General features: G+C 50.0%; 5 protein-coding genes across 5 annotated transcripts; 3 read left to right on the forward strand and 2 right to left on the reverse strand.

The window, feature by feature from the left end:
- Positions 1-1,131: 1,131 nt before the first annotated feature.
- Positions 1,132-5,762, forward strand: CTRU02_209751 (ABC transporter cdr4; the record flags this gene model as incomplete). The annotated part of the gene is made up of 3 exons (XM_036720566.1): positions 1,132-3,131; positions 3,184-3,343; positions 3,399-5,762. 3 exons carry the CDS (start codon positions 1,132-1,134, stop codon positions 5,760-5,762), a joined length of 4,524 nt encoding a protein of 1,507 aa, XP_036587406.1.
- Positions 5,763-8,247: 2,485 nt separating this feature from the next.
- CTRU02_209752 (CFEM domain-containing protein) lies at positions 8,248-10,649 on the forward strand (the record flags this gene model as incomplete). Its single annotated transcript, XM_070205330.1, has 6 exons — positions 8,248-8,373; positions 8,468-8,480; positions 8,925-9,016; positions 9,079-9,115; positions 9,915-10,008; positions 10,154-10,649. 6 exons carry the CDS (start codon positions 8,248-8,250, stop codon positions 10,647-10,649), a joined length of 858 nt encoding a protein of 285 aa, XP_070060978.1.
- Positions 10,650-11,885: 1,236 nt separating this feature from the next.
- CTRU02_209753 (uncharacterized protein) lies at positions 11,886-13,325 on the forward strand (the record flags this gene model as incomplete). The annotated part of the gene is made up of 1 exon (XM_036720568.2): positions 11,886-13,325. The coding sequence occupies one exon, from the start codon at positions 11,886-11,888 to the stop codon at positions 13,323-13,325; it is 1,440 nt and encodes a 479-aa protein (XP_036587408.2).
- Positions 13,326-14,361: 1,036 nt separating this feature from the next.
- CTRU02_209754 (CDP-alcohol phosphatidyltransferase class-I family protein C22A12.10-like protein 2) lies at positions 14,362-16,041 on the reverse strand (the record flags this gene model as incomplete). The annotated part of the gene is made up of 4 exons (XM_036720569.1): positions 14,362-15,405; positions 15,477-15,602; positions 15,646-15,833; positions 16,020-16,041. 4 exons carry the CDS (start codon positions 16,039-16,041, stop codon positions 14,362-14,364), a joined length of 1,380 nt encoding a protein of 459 aa, XP_036587409.1.
- Positions 16,042-18,605: 2,564 nt separating this feature from the next.
- Positions 18,606-19,378, reverse strand: CTRU02_209755 (uncharacterized protein; the record flags this gene model as incomplete). Its single annotated transcript, XM_036720570.1, has 3 exons — positions 18,606-19,001; positions 19,064-19,152; positions 19,273-19,378. The coding sequence occupies 3 exons, from the start codon at positions 19,376-19,378 to the stop codon at positions 18,606-18,608; spliced, it is 591 nt and encodes a 196-aa protein (XP_036587410.1).
- Between the last annotated feature and the right edge of the window lie 481 nt (positions 19,379-19,859).

Consider the following 19,859-nt stretch of genomic DNA (forward strand, 5'->3'; position numbering starts at 1 on the left):
TCGGGTTGCAATCCGCACCAAGCAGTCTGACAACTTCGGCAATGTTGTCCGTGTTTGAGTGATTAAAGTATCTGAATGCGGAAACAAAAGACAACGAATAGAATGCTGTGAGGATTTCGAAAGACCAGGATAGCCAAAAGTGAAGTGTAGTGTGGTGTAAGTGCATCTCGAAGACTGACTCCCCGTATACTAAATCGTAATTTGCGTAGCTCTATTGGACATCATATCGAAAGATGTAAATCCTGGTCATAGTGGGTCCTGGCGTTGATAGAGAAAAGTTGGGATGCGGTACAGGACAAAGCGCGGCCAGAACGAAAACAAAGGTAAAGGTCAAACGAACTGGTGGCCCTTATAAGGCTTTAAGCTTCGAGTAGAGTTGGATTTAGACGCTGGGGAATTTGGACTTCTCGGTAAAAATACGGGGTCGACGGCGTCCGCTGTCGGGGCACTTTAGGATTCCGAAAGCCCGCCCCTGTGGACCCACACTCCCCTCCGTGCTAGACAACATGGCGGGTTTTACGTGATGATCCTCGCCAAGGCGGCCCGCCGCTATCGAGACCCATTCACTTGCATGCAGTAAGCCGCAGCTTGTATACAACCAACAACACACCTGAATTTTCTTTCAGACTCAGACTGTATACAGCATATACACATGGCCCCCTTACTACGTCAAAAGCGTGGAATCCGGTTAATTTGCTGATACACACGGAAGACCCGGGGCGCTGGTTCCAATCTGATAGCCCGGATTCTGAGATGGACCCCTTACGTGTTATGGGTCGTGGAAACACGGAGAGAAATTGCAGTCCGTGAAGCTCATGGCAAATCTAGAAACAGCCTTATCTACAAGATAGTTCAACATTTCAAACATCTTCTCCTGGCCTGTTCCAGTTTCAACTTACAACTCCTCGTTACAGTTTCTTATTCATAATCTTATTGTTAAGTCCAAGGCTACTGTGGTAGGCTGAGTAAAGACCTGGTTGGTGCTGATCGGTAGGTTTCAATATTCGCATATGGTGAAGAACCAAAAATCTGACGCGTATTTCATTCCTAGGGAAGCAAGATATACTTGCAGCCGCTCCATCAGCCAGAAACTACTGTTAGATCGGACAACTACCATACTAGGGCCACAACATGTCTGCGCCTACCATACCCTTCAATGCCGATCACACGGCGCGAGTAGCGGGTCGGTCCCCTGCTGGCAGCCAGAAAACGTTCGTGAATGAGCACGACACAAGCTCGGGAGCGAACGAGAAGCCCCCGGTCCCCAAGGCTGCTGAGGGCACTTCGCTCTACGAAGGAGATGCATCTGCATCAACCACTGACGAGGACGGCAACGACACCGAACTTGAGCGCCGGCATTCCATTGTGCAGGAACTAGCTCGAGAATACACCCGACATTCGGCTGTTAACATTGGCGACAACCACCATGCGTTATTCGGCAGCGACGATCCCAACTCTCCCCTTAACCCCCATGGCTCATGTTTCAATGCGCGCAAGTGGGCAAAGACGCTTGCCAACGTGACGAATGAGCATGGCTCCGGATATCGAACGGCCGGTTTTGCCTACCAGAATCTGAACGTGTTTGGATACGGTCAGGAGACAGATTACCAGAAGGATGTCGGAAATGTTTGGCTCGAGATTCCTGGCCTCGCACGCAAACTTACTTCGAAGACGGGCGGCCAGCGACGTATTGATATCCTTCGTGACTTCAACGGCGTTGTTGAGGCTGGTGAAATGCTTGTCGTTCTTGGCCCCCCTGGATCTGGCTGCTCGACGTTCCTCAAGACAATTGCTGGCGAGACCAACGGCATCTACACCGACGAACGTGCTTACTTCAACTACCAAGGTCTCTCCGCAAAGGAACTCCACAAACACCATGCCGGTGACGCCATCTACACGGCTGAAGTTGATGTTCACTTCCCTCAACTTTCAGTAGGCGACACTCTCACTTTTGCGTCACGGGCTCGCTGCCCACGGAGTCTCCCCCCCGGTATCACAGCCGAACAGTACTGCGACCACCTTCGCGACGTTGTCATGGCTATGTACGGTATCAGTCACACGGTCAACACTCAGGTTGGAAATGAGTACATTCGCGGAGTTTCGGGAGGAGAACGAAAGAGAGTGACCATTGCCGAAGCTACCTTGGCCAACGCACCCTTGCAGTGCTGGGATAACTCAACTAGAGGTCTTGATTCCGCCAACGCCGTTGAGTTCTGTAAGACCCTTCGACTACAGTCAGAATTGTTCGGTCAAACATGCGCCGTCTCGATTTACCAGGCCCCCCAGAGCGCGTATGATCTCTTCGACAAGGTTCTTGTCCTTTACGAGGGTCGGCAGATCTTTTTCGGACGCACGACAGAAGCCAGACAATACTTTATTAACCTCGGATTTGACTGCCCGGATCGCCAGACAACACCTGATTTCTTGACCTCAATGACTGCACCTTCTGAGCGTGTGGTACGTGCCGGCTTCGAAGGCCGCGTTCCCAGAACTCCCGACGAATTTGCTGCCTGCTGGAATGCCAGTCAGGAGTGTGAGAATCTCAAGGCGCAAATCGAGCAGTACAAGATGGACCATCCCATTGATGGTGTCGACGCCGAAGCCTTTAGAAACCAAAAGCAGTCTGTTCAAGCAAAGAACCAACGTCTCAAATCCCCCTTCATTCTTTCGTATGGTCAACAGGTCAGGCTTTGTCTCTGGCGTGGCTTCAAACTCCTCAAGGGCAGTCCTGGTTTAACGCTTTTCGCCTTGATTGCCAACTCTTGCACTGCCTTGATTATATCCTCTTTGTTCTACAATCTTCCGGAAACAACCTCGTCCTTCTACAGTCGATCAGCGGTCCTCTTCGTCGCCATTCTCGCCAATGCCTTTTCCAGTGCACTGGAAATTCTCACCCAGTATGCACAGAGACCAATCGTTGAGAAACATACTCGCTATGCTTTTTACCACGCTTCTGCTGAGTCCTTCTCCTCCGTTCTCGTCGACATGCCATACAAGATATTGAACACCATTTGTTACGACCTGATCGTCTACTTTATGACCAACTTGAACCGGCAGCCTGGAAATTTCTTCTTTTTCTTGCTGACAACCTTCCTCATGGTGCTTTCCATGTCGGGCTTGTTCAGATCAATGTAGGCCCCCATGGTTTACGATTATAATGATGATCAAACTAACAGTATGTAGTGCCTCTTTGTCTCGCACAATGTCACAGGCCATGGTTCCTGCATCGATTTTGATTCTGGCTTTGGTCATTTTCACTGGATTCGTCATTCCAGTAGACTACATGCTTGGTTGGTGCAGATGGATCAACTACTTGGACCCTGTAGCATATGGATTCGAATCTGTGAGCAATATTTTATAGTCTTGAACTGATATCAGAGAGCTAACACATCTTCCAGCTTATGTTGAACGAGTTTCACAACCGCGAGTTCGAATGCGGTGCCTTTGTTCCGGATCCTGCCGTTCCAGGCTATGGAAATGTCACCCTGGCTAATAGAGCTTGCTCTACAGTCGGTGCTGTTCCTGGCCAGTCTTTGGTCAGTGGAGACGCCTATGTTAATTCCCAGTACAAGTACTTCAACTCCCACAAATGGCGCAATATCGGCATCCTCATCGCCTTCACCATCGGTCTCCACATGGTCTACTTCATCGCCACGGAATATGTGTCCGCTAAAAAGTCCAAGGGTGAGGTTCTGGTCTTCCGTCGCGGCGTCACTGCGCCCCCCAAGAGCAAGGACGATGTTGAGGCATCTATGTCTGGACCTTCTGCCATTGTCGAGAAGGGTGGCAAAGCAGCATCTGGTAACGAAGGCGTGATCCAGGCCTCCACAAGCGTTTTCCACTGGGGCGACGTCTGCTATGACATCAAAATCAAGGGTGAGCCCCGGAGGATCCTCGACCATGTTGATGGGTGGGTGAAGCCAGGTACTCTTACGGCATTGATGGGTGTATCTGGTGCAGGAAAAACCACTCTGCTCGACTGTCTCGCGGACCGTGTCTCTATGGGCGTGATTACAGGAGAAATGCTCGTCGATGGCAAGATTCGAGACCAGTCTTTCCAGCGGAAAACCGGCTACGTTCAACAACAAGATCTTCATCTCGAGACAAGCACCGTTCGTGAAGCCTTGGAGTTTAGCGCCCTGCTACGCCAGCCAGCCAGCACGCCCAAGGCTGAAAAGCTTGCATACGTGGATGAGGTTATCAAGCTCTTGGATATGCAAGAGTACGCTGATGCGGTTGTTGGTGTCCTTGGCGAGGGCTTGAATGTTGAACAGCGAAAACGACTCACTATTGGCGTCGAACTTGCCGCAAAGCCTCCTTTGCTACTTTTCGTCGATGAACCTACTTCTGGCTTGGATTCCCAAACATCATGGGCCATCTTGGATCTTCTCGAAAAGCTTTCGAAGGCTGGCCAATCCATTCTATGCACAATTCACCAACCGTCTGCTATGCTATTTCAACGTTTTGACCGCCTGTTGTTCCTGGCAAAGGGTGGTAGAACCGTTTACTTTGGCGATATTGGAGAAAACTCACACACCCTTACGTCCTACTTTGAGAGAAATGGAGCTCCCAAGTGCCCTAAGGGCGCCAACCCTGCTGAATGGATGCTTACTGCCATTGGCGCAGCCCCCGGTTCGACTACGGAGACGGACTGGCATCAGGCCTGGCGATCTAGCCCTGAATATCAAGCTGTTCAGGACGAGCTCCAACGCTTAAAGTCTCACGGTGCCAACCATGAGGTATCCACCGAGGAGGACAAGGCCGCGGCGTACCGCGAGTTCGCTACCCCCCTGTGGGATCAGCTCTTGATCGTCACCCGCCGTGTGTTACAGCAGTACTGGCGTACCCCATCCTACATCTACGCCAAGTTCATTCTTTGCTGCTCCGTCGCCCTCTTCATTGGTCTCGTGTTTCTTAACGCCCCTCTTAGTATTCAGGGACTACAGAATCAAATGTTCGCCATCTTCAACATCCTATCCATTTTCGGTCAACTCGTGCAACAACAGATGCCTCACTTTGTGACGCAGCGTTCATTGTACGAAGTTCGCGAGCGGCCCTCCAAGACTTACAGCTGGAAGGTCTTCATGCTATCTCAAATCATCACCGAGATCCCCTGGAACTCTCTTATGTCTGTTTTCATGTTCATCTGCGTTTACTATCCGGTTGGCCTGAACGGAAACGGTGACCCAGGCCAGAGCAGCGAGAGAGCCGGTCTCATGTGGCTTCTCTTTTGGCAATTCCTGATTTTCACCTGCACATTCGCGCACGCCTGCATCGCCATCACAGAGACTGCCGAGATGGGCGGAAACCTCGCTAACGTCCTGTTCATGATGTGTTTGCTATTCTGCGGTGTTCTGGCTAGCCCTGAGGCCATGCCCGGCTTCTGGATTTTTATGTACAGGTTGTCGCCGTTTACATACCTGTTGTCGTCTATCCTCTCGACTGGTTTGGCGAATTCAAAAGTAACGTGCGCAGTTAATGAGTACATTCACTTCAACCCTCCAGCCAACCAGACTTGCGGGGACTTCATGGAGGACTACAAGAACGCTGTGGGAGGCTATCTCGAGAATCCTTTGGCCACGACCGATTGTAGTTACTGCAGGCTTTCCGATACCAATGTCTTCTTGAAGTCCATCAGCTCCAACTTTGACAACAGGTGGCGCGACTTCGGTATCGGCATGGTTTACATTGTCTTCAACATTGTTGCTTCCTTGGGACTTTACTGGCTCGTTCGTATGCCCAAAGGCAAGAAGAAGGCTTAGGAGGACGCGCAGGAACACTTTAAGAACACGGAATAACCCGTCGATTTTAGCTTCAATTTTTTTTCTCGAGTATTCTTCATCTCTTTACAACATTAAAGCATATGGGCTTTTGCACAATAGATAATTCCTTAGTTTGGGTTCAGGGTTGCATGGCTAGACAATTCTTGAGAGTATCATGTATCGTCAATAAATAGTAAATCTGATTTTGATCGAAACTAGTCATACTGTCTTGGTGAAAGATGTTCTTGTAGGTAGATGGTTGGGTTATGTTACGAACATAGTATGGACTACGTTCTAAGTATGACTGCTCGCACTATATTTAGGGGGGTCGTAGTTATTCCCCTTACATAATTGCAAACCCTTCTTGTTCACACATGGGAGTCATTGGCCTGACTCGATATCGCTAAATTGACTCAAACAAAAGAGTCAGTCTCTTCATCGCGTTTGTTGTACGGACACAATAGATAGCGGCAAATGATCATAGAGCTGTCGGCAATAACACTCTCCAGCCAGTCAATCTTTGTATGCCCCTGTCGTATTGGCCTCATGGCAACTTGAGGGATCCATGGCTATACAATAAAGTTTCAAGTTGCGGGAACGATTATTAATATACTAGTAACCCTGCAGGACTGCACCTCAATATCGGGTTTCCCCAGATGCATATTTCTGGGGGTAGTGTGATTGGTAGTGCTAAAGTTGCGTTTGACCAGCACTACTCACACTCACAAATCATCATCTGCTTAAAATTAATCTGAATGTTTACAGTATAAAAGCATCTTTGGTCCAAATATGGCTCTTTTGTGTTCAGAAAATGTCTCTTTGCGTATAGCCTTCGAGGGATATGTGTGATACTAACACACCATTTTTTTTGAACAGGAATTTGCCGTAAATCTGTGGGGTTGGTAAATTTCCAGTTTAAAGGGTTGAAAATTTGCTACGTCAACTTTTGCAAGTCGTGCTCCCATCATGAAAAGAATGCCTGCCGGAAGGCTCCGGTTTGTTGGTTTGCTCTTGCATACACAACACACTGACGCGAGAACCCGGCATAACAAAGTTATTGGGGACCTAGCCTGGCGACTATAGATACGGCAAATTGGTCCATTTTTTGATACGTATATGCAAGATTCTGAAACAGCATGGTAACTCCCAGACGAGTTAAGAGGAATTAAGAGAATGGACCGTTTGGCGGGCAATCGCAAGGCAAGGAAGAACCCTAGACATGTCGGTGAAAAACAATGGTTCCCACACGAATCAAAAATGTGTGCTGCAGCCATTCAGCAGTCTAAAACAGCTTTAGGTTGGCCAGAACACATTAAGTAGGATACCTAGTACAAGATAACAAAATCGCGATCTGGTCGGTGAGTCTATTTTCGTAAGGCCTCCAACACCAGTAATCGTTCCGCTCCAATGTGGTATTTGGCTAAGGTACGTGAGTTTTAGGTAAAGTTATTAGTTTCTGCATAGTAAAACTTTTCAACAAGTATCCCTGTGTCGAGGATCCGGCTGCCAGGTGAGGGTTGCACGTTCCTCTTTGTCATATAACAATTGACCTACGTTTCGAACATCAGTAAGATAAGACCATCTCGGAAAGAAGTACATGGGCTGGCAGACCTTTGGTTCATTGCTAGATGTGGTGCAGCAGCTAGCCTCCGTTAAGACCTTCTAACTATTTACAACACTCGCTTGGAAAAGTAGCATGGTTGAATTACGATTACATAGCTTGTAGACCTTTCCAGAAAAGCTACACGATATGTGAGCCGTAGAGGCGCTAACATATTCCTATTTAAGTGTTATGATAACACGGGGCCAGAAGTTCACACAGGGACGACAGCAGAGGTTACTGTTGCGATAGTTGGAATACGGAGTCGTGTGGCACTTCCAGCCACACGCCCGCCAGGCTGAGAGGCCCAAGCCTCCCAGACCCACGTGACAGGCCAAGGGGGAATATCCCCACCTTCTAGTCAACAACACCACTTTCAACAATCATGAACCATCGATTAGAACCAATTTACTGTTATTTGTTATTGACGAACGGAATTCCGTTTCACCCCCTGTTTCACCCCCCGTTTCACCCCCTGTTTCACCCCCTGTGAAACCTACAGTTACACTGACTTGAGTATTCACCAGATGATTCTTGGTGTGGAGGAGCGGGGTCATGGAACTTACATCGACGATGGCCAAAGCTTGTCACTAAGGTTCAGAATCACCGTCCAGCTTATTTCCGGCTAGACGGCGATTTGCTACGCAGGTCACCTTAAAGGTCACCTTAACGGATTCACCTCAAAGGGGAGTGCGGCTGCTGGGCCTGTCAAAGCCATTTTCGCAGCAGTTACATAAAGTTTTATTAAGTTTGGCGGGTCTCGTGGCTTCATAAAATGTTGTGCCAACCGGCAAATTCCAGCCTCCTTTACACGACGTGACCTATTCACGCTCGACATCTATATCTGTGCCTCAGCAACCGGTGCTTGATGGTTCTCTGGCGAGGATGCTTTCTATCTCGCCTGCACTTCTGGCCCTATTAGTTCTTTTCCAACAATGGTTTTCTCCCACCTTGGGCTTCGAGATTCCCGACTCGGTCAATCTCTCGTCGTGGACCTTGCCACCATGTTTTGTAAGCTTGAATGTTCCAGCATGAACTTTTATTCTCTGGGAATAATTCTGATAGTATACGTGTATTTTCCGCTAACCTGTGCTGCTCGTGCCAGGCACCATGTCTCCGTGAGTGGTGCGGCCGATCTTCAGAAAGCCCAGGAATAATCAATGATACGGCTTGCATTTGCACGGAGACTACCAAAAACGTCTTTGTACAAGTAGCCGACGACTGTCTTGAAAGCAGGTCGAACTGTGGAAGCTCGGATTTTTGGAGTGAGCCAATTTCCCCTCCTTTACATTTTTCAAACATTCTTTCGGCCTATTCGACTATTCAAGAACGTGGACTAACATGTGCATGTCTTTGGCCCGAAGCTGGCTTTCGTGTGGTATGAAATCCTACCGTTTTTCGAGATGCAATACTCAAGTAGGTTGTTGGAGGAAGAGGTAGAAAATGCTAACATTAGGTCTGTTCTCAAACTTAGTACTCGGACAAATGTGGCATTGGAAAAGTGCCCAGCATGTTCAAAGAACACCCAAGCTACGTTCCACATATTGCTAGCGTCGTTGCAGTCGAGACCGTTTGCCTGGGCCTTCGTCTCGCATGCAAGGCCTATCAGTTTGTATTATGGGGTCCAGAAGATTTCTTTCTGGTGACAGCATATGTAAGAGCAAAACACGGACGATACCAAGACAGTTCGATTGAGCTGATCCCTAACTCTAACAGATTCTCTCCGTTGCTACCTTACCTCTCTCTGCTATAAGTATGTTTGTATCCGTTGTGACAGGCATGATCATACCCTTCTCTCGATTCCGTTTTCCATAGACATTATTCTGTACAAAAAGCAAGGGGCTGGCTAGGCTAACAATCATTACTTGCTTTAGAGGCCCAAGTCGGATCTGTTTCAAATTACTGGACTCTCAATTTTGACAACATTGCTATCTTCACCAAAGCGAACATAGCTTACAACATACTCTGTGCTTTCTCTCTCGGCTTTGTCAAAATATCTGTCGTCTTCTTTTTCTTGCAAATATTCAAAACCAGTAGCAAAAGCTACCGTGGCTTTTTATGGGGCACCATTGCCTTTATAGCTTGCCTGACCTCTTCATTTATATTCGCGCAACTGCTTATGTGTAATCGCCTCTCATGTCTTTGGATTAATTCAGGAGAACCGTGGCAGGGGTGCAAGTGTCGTGACTTTTGGGAAGGCCAAGGAGGGTATCCCATAGCTAATGCGACACTGGATCTCTGGCGTACGTCCCCCATCTACTTATGCTATTAGGTATTTCCGATGCAGTCGAACACCACTGACTTCTGATACAGTGATACTGCTACCGGCAAAGCAAATACTCAAGACTCAGCTGCATTGGAAACAAAAGTGGCATGCTGTGGCGATGCTTAGCCTCGGAATAATGCACGTCTCTCGAATACCCTGCTTTTGCGTTGAGAGACCTTTCATGTTGACTCCCGCCAGGACATTTATCACTGCAGTAATGCGAGTCGTGAGCGTACGGGCCCGTTTAACTGTTGTAGGTAAGCACAACATGAGACAAGATAATCAGTCTTGTGGTTGATCAATTTGTTGATCGTAACAGGCGCGGACCCTTTAGACTTGCAGCTCTGGTATGCTTTAGAAGCTGCCACAGCTTTTGTAGTGTACGTTAATCCTCCAAGCGTCTCTCTGAAGTATCTTTTCGAGAGTTCTGGTTTGATGTGACCCTTCACCCCCAGCGAGATGTTTTTGAGGCAAAAGCCCTCTCCTATCTTTAGCTGCGTATCATCCGGCTGACCGTTGAGCCAGTGCTTGTGTGCCGTTCATCCGCCTGATGATGGTGCGTAAAATCATTCCATTCATTAAGGCAAAATTTGTCCTATGGTTCCTGCCGTCTCAGGAACCAAGTACCTCTCAACAAACCGTTCTCGAGCCCACGTCACCCAGGAACAGGAACTCGGACCTGGTGTTATCGTTTTCAGATCAAAATTACCTACATATGGTGGAATCTGCCGAACCGGTGTCATCAGAGGACCATTACAAACACGCTGTGCACTTGGGAACCGGACCGATATCCGATGAGCCATTTCCACATCAAGGGTTGAAGCCATCTGTGGTTGCGGAATACGCTACTAACAACAAGGATGAAAAGCTCAACATACCGACAACTTCAGACCCCATGGCACTGAGACGGTATGGCTTCGTCATCAACGTCGTAGACGTCGACGCTAGGCCCGTGATGTGGAATACAGAGACCAAGAGCAAGAGAAGTAGGCCGCTAGAAGCTGACAGGCGGTCTCTATAGTCATTGTAGTATGTTCATGAAGGCTGGTAATCTTAGTAACCAACGAGGCCTGAAGTGCCGAGATGGCCAAAATACAGGTACTCTCTGATTCCTCGAAAGATATAGAAAGTGGTGCTTGTTATGATTTCCCCCTTGATATCAAAGGTGTCCTGGCTCTGATCTGCGTCTTGGTATCCTGCAACTTTTTGTTGTACAACTTCAAAATTAACAGAAGCTAAGCCATCAGTTACTGTTTCTATACACTCATCAATTTCTTTGGCGAGTCCATGGAACAGTTGCCAACGTCATTTGGGGCTTTTTAACCAGATGGCTGATTCAAAGTCTAGGGATGGGATTATTTGCCACGGCAGCTCTCAAACTGTTCTTCTTGTAGAACAAACCGCCACGTATTAGTGGAAATCGCCACGATGTTACTCTAGTAATGGAGACAACAGGAAATGGCCACTAAATAAGGGCCAAGGCAATACACCAAACAAGCCCGGAGCTACTTTACCGGTTCTAAACCAAGTACACAAGTATTTGTTTATTCTGGTCTAGCGACATTTACAGAAGCACCAGACGTCACATCACACGTCCGTTCAGAACCAGGCAACTCCCACTTCAGCCCAAGCAAAACCGGTGCTATTCCATTCAGGCATACGAAAATCTCCTGATATTCCGAGACATTGCGCAACGCAGGCAAGTAGCGGGGGCAGTCTGAGCCAAGCCCCAGTCTTACTGACCAGACTTGTGCGGGGGGAATGGCAGGGCGAGGCAGTTTAATGAAGGTAGCACCCGTTTCGTGGTGGTGGGAACTGGCCTCTATTTACATGTTTACGAACAAAACACACTCAGCATTCTGCTGGATGAATTCCTGACTGGCCTCACGGCGTCGGATCAGCGGCTGTGGCTTTCTCTGGCAAATTAACAGTCCGCCGCCCCCTTGCTTCGTCTCGCTTCCTCTGACAGCGTGAAGAATGACTATGTTTCACCCCTCTTATAATCTGCGCATCCCAAGACGACGCCGCCAACCGTAACGTTTGTCCACAGAATGAACTTATAAAGGAAGACAAGTAGCATGCCTCCCACGCCGGCTGAACCGGCTCGCTGCACCAGCGTTTTCTGGGCGTTGCTTAAACCAGTGACATCCCAGAATCAAATTTCCTGAAGTTCGCTCAAACCCCAGGCGTCGATGTTCTTCTTCTTTTCAGATGTTAACCTAAAGTCGGCCTTGCTCTGAACATAACAACACTCACCATGGCCTCGAAATATTGGGACCCAGGTACCCTGTTTCAAATCATCAGCTTCGGAGATGATAACGAGATCCAATGCGTAGGTCGAGCCACAAGCAGGGGCGGAGCTCGGTGCCGCTGGACGGTCACTGCAGACAAGCGACAGAGAATCACATCGATGCTCGAGCAAATGGCGAGAAGGCAGCCCAGCAACGTCACCGACGACGAGCTTCGTAGCCTGGCCCGTCTTTGTCTATGCCAAGACTGGCATGCACGCCAGGAGAATGACACTGCCCTCCGCTGGGGGGCTGTGACGAGGCAGGCAGCGGAGCATCTCAACAATGCCTGCGCCAGCTCGGTGGAAGATTTCGCCGATGGGTTCATCCAGGAGGCCAGAGAGCAAGGCTTGGTTCACGACACATCTGCGATCTTCGGGCTGCCGCGCTTGCCTCTTGCTAAGAGATGGGCTTCCCGCAAACTGCGCGTATTCATCGCTGATCACACACAGCGGACACTCAAGAGCAAGAATGAAGAGCTTTCGAGGCTCCGGCAAGCTCAATCCGAGAATGAGAAGCACCAGAGAGAATCAAATGAGCAGGTGCAGAACCTAGAGAAGAAAATCCAAGGAATGGCGCAGGTGCAGAAGAGTCAGGGAGAGACTGAAGTGCGGGAAATCCGGGCCCGCTATGCGGAAGCAACAAACAACGCTCAACGCCTTCAAAAGTCTATTGAGTACCAACAGGCTAAGCTTGAGAGGGTCATCAGCGTTCTCAACGAGAAGGATAGAATCATCAGAGACTTGTCCAATGATAAAGTGGGACTGGAGTGCGCGCTCGAAAAGGCAAACGAGAGGGAGCAGGACCTGAGTCTGAGAGTCACCCGACTGGAAAACTCGATCAAGGAGGCAGATGAAGGCCACATAAAAGCCATTGGCAGCGAAAAGGCCAGGTTGGAAGAAAAGATTCAGCAGGTAAAGGAGAGGGAAGAGGGTCTACGCTCAGAAGTGACGCGGACCATAGAAGAAAATGGCCGGATGTCGATGGAGAACTGCACCAACTTAAACAAGCTCAATGATCTGGAGAGAGAGCTCAACGTCGCCAGAGGCCGGATCAGGCATTTCGAGATGGAGTTGAGCGGCACCCGAAACCGGATCAAGGAGCTTCTAGAGGACCAGACAGCCACCCGCAAAGAAGCTGAGCAGTGCCGGGCCCAGTTCGAGAATAAGAGGCAGCTGAGCCTGGTGCGGCAGATGCAGATCAGCATCCTGAGCAGGAGGATTGCGAAATTGGAGGCTGGCATATCAGCGAGCGAGGTCCACCGCACGGAATTTGGGCCGGCGGACAGTCAGCGGAATGTGCTGGAGACAACGTTGGGATGCATCCATTGGTTACACCAAAGGGGTTCCTGGATGAAAAAACCGAAGAACGCCCTAGTGGCGTGGCCGTCGTGGCTTAACTGGTTTTAAAAAGAATTATAGGTGCGGTTGTATCCTACGATCTGATGCCCGAACACTCTGTGCTAACATGCCTATATTGGATAGGTCGCAGGTTATTTCCTAAGCTGCTAGGGCAGTTTGACGAAAGGAAGCTTGAGTTTTAACGCCGAAATGGAAAGAAAAGTGCCCACGTTACGATGTTTTTCAGATTGGACGTCCAGCTCAAAGATGTGTAGGGTGTCCCGATGTCAAAAGTCCAGTTCACGATAACAGAACCCGATATGCTGGGTTTGACTAGGATCAGACTATAGCAATGGTCTTTGACCAAGTTTTCATGTGTATCTCACGACAAAATTTCTTATGTTCAAGTATTTGCTGTTTTTCAGCTTTTGCTTCTTCAGCAGCGGGCTCCGAATGGTAGTCTTGCCAATCTATAGAGTGATATGTATCATTTCAATAAAGTCCTGATCAATATCTCATTACCGTACTCAAAATCTCCTGAGAGATCTGCCACTGCCATCTGCTTCATAATGTGGTCATTTGCGTGCTTGGTTCCTTATTAGATCGTGGGTCCTAAAAGACGGCCAAGCTTGGCAATAGGTTTTTGCTCACACTGGAGGTCTTGCTTTTTGTAAGGGGCTTTCGACATTCCCATCAATCAAGGGATTCATTTCTGAATCTTAGCAAAGGTTGATCGAACATTGAAATTATGCAATGGCTTTTCCAGCCTTGCTAAATAGTAATAATACTTGTAACATAGTCCAGTGATGCCAATATCCATGGCACGCTCATCTTCAACTCATCCTCAAGCGCCAGAAACAAGAAAAGCGCATGCAATGTTGAAATTGGGATCAGCCTCCCGCAACGCCGACGTCCATGCAAAATAAGTGCAACCGTTTCCCTCTCAGCCGCAGCGAGACGTGCTCTAAGTTCGATTACTCAAAAAATCATCCGCTGCTTTCTCTCCTTCCCGTGGCAACTCTCCGCTCTTCCGCACACGGTCGGTTGCTGGTGTTGAATCCCCTCGTCTACTCATTTGTCATGAGAACTGACTAGCGGGTAAGAATTATTCCTTCTTGAAGCCGTTGGTAGTGCCATTGAGAATCGGACCGGTCTTGGCAGCAAGCAGGGCCTGCTTGTTTGCGAGCTGTTTCTCCTTGGGGATGGTGAGGGCGTTGATGCCGAGGAAGTTGCAAATGCTTGTGATGACGAGGTATGCCCAGCGAAAGTAAACGACTGCGGCGAAGATGAAGTAGCCGTACAGGTAGTACAGCTCGGCTTGCGCACTGATGGCAGGGAATCCAAGGCGTGGAAGGTTAGCCAGACCAGCACCGCCGACAAGAGGAACGAGCATGACGGTCCAGTAGGGGAAAGGCTGCTTCGTCAGGTGGGCGAGGATCATCTTGGTGGTCAAACGGCCAAAGACGAAGGCCATGGTCAGACAGAAAAGCACGAGGTGGTTGTCGGTACGGAGAGTGGTGTAGGGCGAGTAGATCCATGCGCCAATAGCGAAGGTATATACTGCCATGGGCGTCCACTCCAGGAAGACAGGAGCAACGGGCTCGCCACGCGCACGCCTGGCCTTGATGACGTGAAGGACGCAGAAGGGAATGTGGGTTGCAAAGAGCGAGAAGACGATCATTCCAATCCAGATGTCACGGATGGAGTAGTCTCCCAGCAGGTAGGCGAAGCCGTAAGTGTACTTCTCGTGATGCTCGCCGAGGAGCTTGATGATGGGCTCCGTCCAGATACCGGGGCCGTATATGCCGGAGACGACCATGACGCTGCAGGCGATCAGGATACCCTCGGTCGGGCCGTTGATTCTGCCAAGGTAAAGCGTGTGGGTGTGGTAAGTCTCCCAGGTGGAGAAGAACATGGGCAGGCACGGCACGAGAGCCGTAAAGACGCCGGACTTGGAGGTGCCGAGACCCATGGCGGCGGTCTCGAGGAGACTTGCCAGAGTGCAGTTCAGAGAGTCGATACCGTGGTCGAAGAGTTCGCCGAGTCCGCTTGATGTTCCGGTGCGACGCGCCTGCTTGCCATCAAGGTTGTCCATGGTCTGATACATGAACAGTCCGAAAGCGAAGCTGTAGTACAGCCATGATGGGCCCTAAGCCAGTATTAACACACTGCTGTAAGGAGAAGACGTAGGCGCCCCTCCGCAGTTTCAACTCAACGTACCGGTCCAACCAAGTCAGGCATGTAAACCACCAGTAGGCCAATGTTTCCGAGGATGAAGAAGAAGCCCAACAGCGTCACCATGTTCGGGGCCAGCCATAACGGCAAGAGCTCGACGGCGGCATTCCACTGAAGGGACGATGGTTAGCAACATGTCGGGCAGATGCTGCACCAGATGGCTAGAGCCGCTGCCGCTCGGACGACGCGGGGCAGCACCTGGCGGGAGGGGGATCGTCGGAGGGTTACGCACGTATGGACGGAGGATGTAGTTGGAGATTGGCGACTTGTCGACGGCCGAATACTTGTAAGACTTGAGGTGGATGAGGGCATCGTCAGAGATGCATTCGGCGGCAGCCGTCCCTGTTGAATGAGAAAAAGAAGCTCGTGTTAGCTGTCATGTTTCGAATAAGAAAGACCCGTCGCAGCCCTCCATGGTGAGGTCTCCAGCGATCACTTGCAGGTGCAACATTGTCTAGTAGATGGACAACCAACATATGGCTGGTCTGCGTGTTTGGAAATGAAGAGCCGAGGGGGGTTTGTGCTCACTGTCAGAAGTCTTAGTGCCCATTCTGAAGAATTGCGTCAGAGGTAGCTTGGTGTGGAATGACGGGCGTTGGCGCTGGCGGCTGTGGGGGGAAGGAGGAGGGGAGGAAGAAGGGGGGCACAATAGTTGAAGAAGGCCCAAAAGCAAAGGTAAGATCCGACAACGGGTTGGCTGGGGGGAATCTGTGATATCTATAGAGAGATAGACGAATGCCAACGTAAGTGTAGGTGCGCGCGGCTTCCACCGCGAGAAAAGGTGCTGTGCATACAAAAAAGTTGGGATGTGAAAACTAGGCCAGCTTATTGAGTTCGCATCATGGATGGACTGGCCGTTATTTTTTTTAGGGGGACAAAAGGGCCGGGGGGTCGGTACCCCAGTTGGGTGCATGATCCACCGAATGGGCCAGGAAAGTGGGTTTGGAAGTTGGGAGCATTAGCAAATGGAAGGCTGGCAGGCACAAGCTTCTGCTTTGGGGACAAATCAGATGCCACTAATGGACCTCGCTCCCTGCCCAGGAGCCTGGTTGTGGTGGCCGAGGCGGGAAGGAGAGGCTCAGTGCCGTAGGTACGCGGCCAGTTCGACGTGCATCAGCCCCAGCCCACAGCAGGCAAGTACTTGCACAAGGCGACTGCAAGCAAGCAAACAGGGCAGGTACAGGCACGACCACCTGCTTCCCTCTTTGCCGTCATTCGTTGCACTTTACCTGCGGAGCTGGAAGCTGGAAGAAACTCGTGATTCGAACTGCAACAATGGTGATGTGTACCTCTTTCCGTGTCCGTCCAGATCATCGTCGATACTACCTCGTCTTGTCCTCTTCCCCCCCAAATGCGTTATGAACTTCCCCTGCAGCAAATCACAGCAAGGGTGGCCAGCTTCGACGTTCCATCCCATCTCGTCTCTAAATCACAGGCCAACAACAGCGACAGAAACGTCCAATAAACACCTTGTTTCTTTACGTGCCTGCCCCCGCTCATCTCGGCGTTCAACAAAAAAACCTAGAGACCCTATTAGATTACGCGCTCCCGACGCCCCAAGCTCCTCACCCAAATTTTTCTTCCTTCATCCTAGCCTCCATTGTTCGCTTCAAACAACCCGAGAGAGACAGAGCCAAAGCTCATGCAAGGATCACCTTCGCTTTTACCGCCTTTTCCATGCGCCTGACATCTTTCGTCATTGGGGGGATTTAGAGGCCTCTAAAGCAGCTTAAAGGTCCAGTTTACTTAACCTGCAGCTGTTTTGACTAAAGTACTAGGACACCAAACTATTGACATGTGAGAGCCCAACACGGATACTGCGCTATTTCATCTGAATTTTTTTTTTTCTTCCTTCCTTTCATTCGACAGAATAGCAACGGCTCATGTTGGTAAAGTGGCATCGAGTCCATGACTAGAAGACACACCGAAAATCCGCCCCAACTCACTTACGCACACTATCTCGCCTCCCCGACCACCTACGGCCCATGCACACCAGTAGATCTCGCGCAAGATCGATCGTCTGGTATTCGGTAACAGCCCCAAAGGATACATATCTCATCATCGGCCGCCCACTGGCTGCGCAACTGGCTAGTTAGCCTATGCTGCCAGATGACATGTGAGGGACACCCAAGGTCTCAAGTAAGTTCAGCCTCAGACATTGCGTTCGAAGGGGGATTCCATCATGATCGGGGTCCGGCCTTGATGCCAGTCCCCGTGACCCCCCGCCGGGCGGCCACCAAGGTGGGCATGCAAAGCTTGCATGTGGAACGACCGTTCTACCAACCGGGCCTATCCGATTATGCCTTTTCTGGATTTCCGTCCATGTCGAACATTCCCCATTCCTTCAGACTTAACCCCCTTCCTGATTGGTGCCCGCGATGCCCTTGACATCCCAGCCTGTCAAGTCCCAAGTCGTCCGTCCTTTTGTGCCGCGCATATCGGGGTCATGTCCCGGCATGCTCTTGTTAGCTTGCTCACGACTTCGGCATAAACGTCACGAGAACGACGCCTCACACGGAGACGAAGTAGATAATTAGGTCTCGTGCCCAGCCTCCAGATAAACTTCCACCTAAATCTTTCCCACGCCTCTGCCGGCAGATCACTGAATACACCAAGACAAACCGAAACGAAACGTTGAGGGACGGTAAACGTATATCTTATTTGAAGCCAGCGGGCCCGAAACGATGCCGCTTCCTATGCTATGCTTTCCCAATTGTAACTGTGTCCCCCAGTCCTTTCCAAATTTTCAACAAAAAAATACGCTAAATGACATGTTTCCCATTCCTATTTCCACCGTTGCTGTGTTCTGGTCGATGATATTAAAAGACATTAGTTTTTTTTCGGTTGTCGCATAATTCCCGATCCCGATCATATTTCTTTCTGAGTAGTAAAGGAAGGAAGATGCCGATCCGGGAAAAACAAAACAGACATTGGGCTCGTTTCCCAGGCCTTATAAACGCCGAGCATGTTGTGATAAAGCTTTGTGCAAGAGGGTATTCAAAGAGTGGACGAGACAGAACACAAACAACCGCCCTTTCGGCTCGCTCTTCCCCTATTCCCCCCTTCCCCTTTTTCTATCCTCCAACGTCGGCAGACTGACAGTCAGCCGCACACTTAGAGGAGGAGGGCGACTCCGCCGATTACGCTGCCGATAAGGACGGCAAAGCCGGCCTCACGGCCCAGACCCAGAGCAGCGGCGCCGCTGCTGCCAGAACCGGAGCCACCGTTGTCGCCGGCCAGACCGGTGTAGATGACGCCGCTAGTTTCGGCAGAGGTGGCGGTACCAGTGGCAGCACCAGTAGAAGAAGTGGTGTTAACGCGCGTCGGGTTGGTGGCACCGCAGACGAATTGCTTCCAGCAGTTGTCCGCACAAGTGTTGGCGCCCAAGCCGCAGTTGTTGACGCACTGAACGCCGAGCTCACGGCAGACGAAGTAGGGGAGGGTGAGAGAGTACTCGGTCATGTTAGGCTGTTGGTTGTTACCGCAAAGGCAGCCGTAGGCGAGAGAGTCCTGTTACGTCTGTCAGTTTGTCTCTTCTTGTTTGTCTTTGCCTAACTACGGGAAATACTCACAGGATCGCAAGTGTTGACCAAGGTGGTTCGGGGCTCAACCTGCTGGCAGATGATGGGGCAAGTTCTCACTTCGTCGGCGCACCATTGCACTACAGCTTTCAGTTAGTAATTACTCCACACATGTCTTGGTAACTATCTCCCTTTCAGGAAAAGTTGACCTAGACATTAGAGATAGGGGTTTAGGGGAGAGAGGAAAGAAAAAACCGTACCTCTCGTGGCCCTAGGAACGGTCTTGGGGTCGATGGCATAGTCAGCTTGGGCGGTAGCGACAAAGGCCGCGGCCGCTGCGAAAAGGGTGCTCTTGAAGGAAGGCATTGTGATGTTTGTGAATGTGTTCAAAAAGCGACTCGAGAAGGCCAGAATAGTAATAAAAAAAGCAATATCGGAGATAGGATCCGAGTAATTAAAGTCGACGCCTGTTGTGCGTTTCCCGGTCAGCACTGAGTTATGTGTATGGGTTATAACGCCATCTCGTCCTGCATTCCAGAACTCTCCCACAGTCTCGGCAATCCACGGGGCCTTCGACAGGTGTTTGACCAGCACATGGCTCGAGAGGTTCTAGGTGAGGCGAGGCATTGAGGAATGATGTTCCACTTACGGCTTGAAAGGGGGTGTTGACTTAGGAGCCGTTTGTAGTGAGCAAGACCGTCGTCCAAGCGTGTTAGTAGCGAGAGGCGTTGAACTGTTCGAACGAGCACGAAAAAAAAAAGTGACGGAAGGCTTTCTCCGGTATAAACGAGGGCGAGAGAATATATGTGCGAGGCGACTAGACACAGAGGAGGCCGGAAGAAAGGTC

Source organism: Colletotrichum truncatum (genome assembly GCF_014235925.2).
Source record: "Colletotrichum truncatum strain CMES1059 chromosome Unknown Contig_0006, whole genome shotgun sequence".
Classification (NCBI taxonomy): domain Eukaryota; kingdom Fungi; phylum Ascomycota; class Sordariomycetes; order Glomerellales; family Glomerellaceae; genus Colletotrichum; species Colletotrichum truncatum.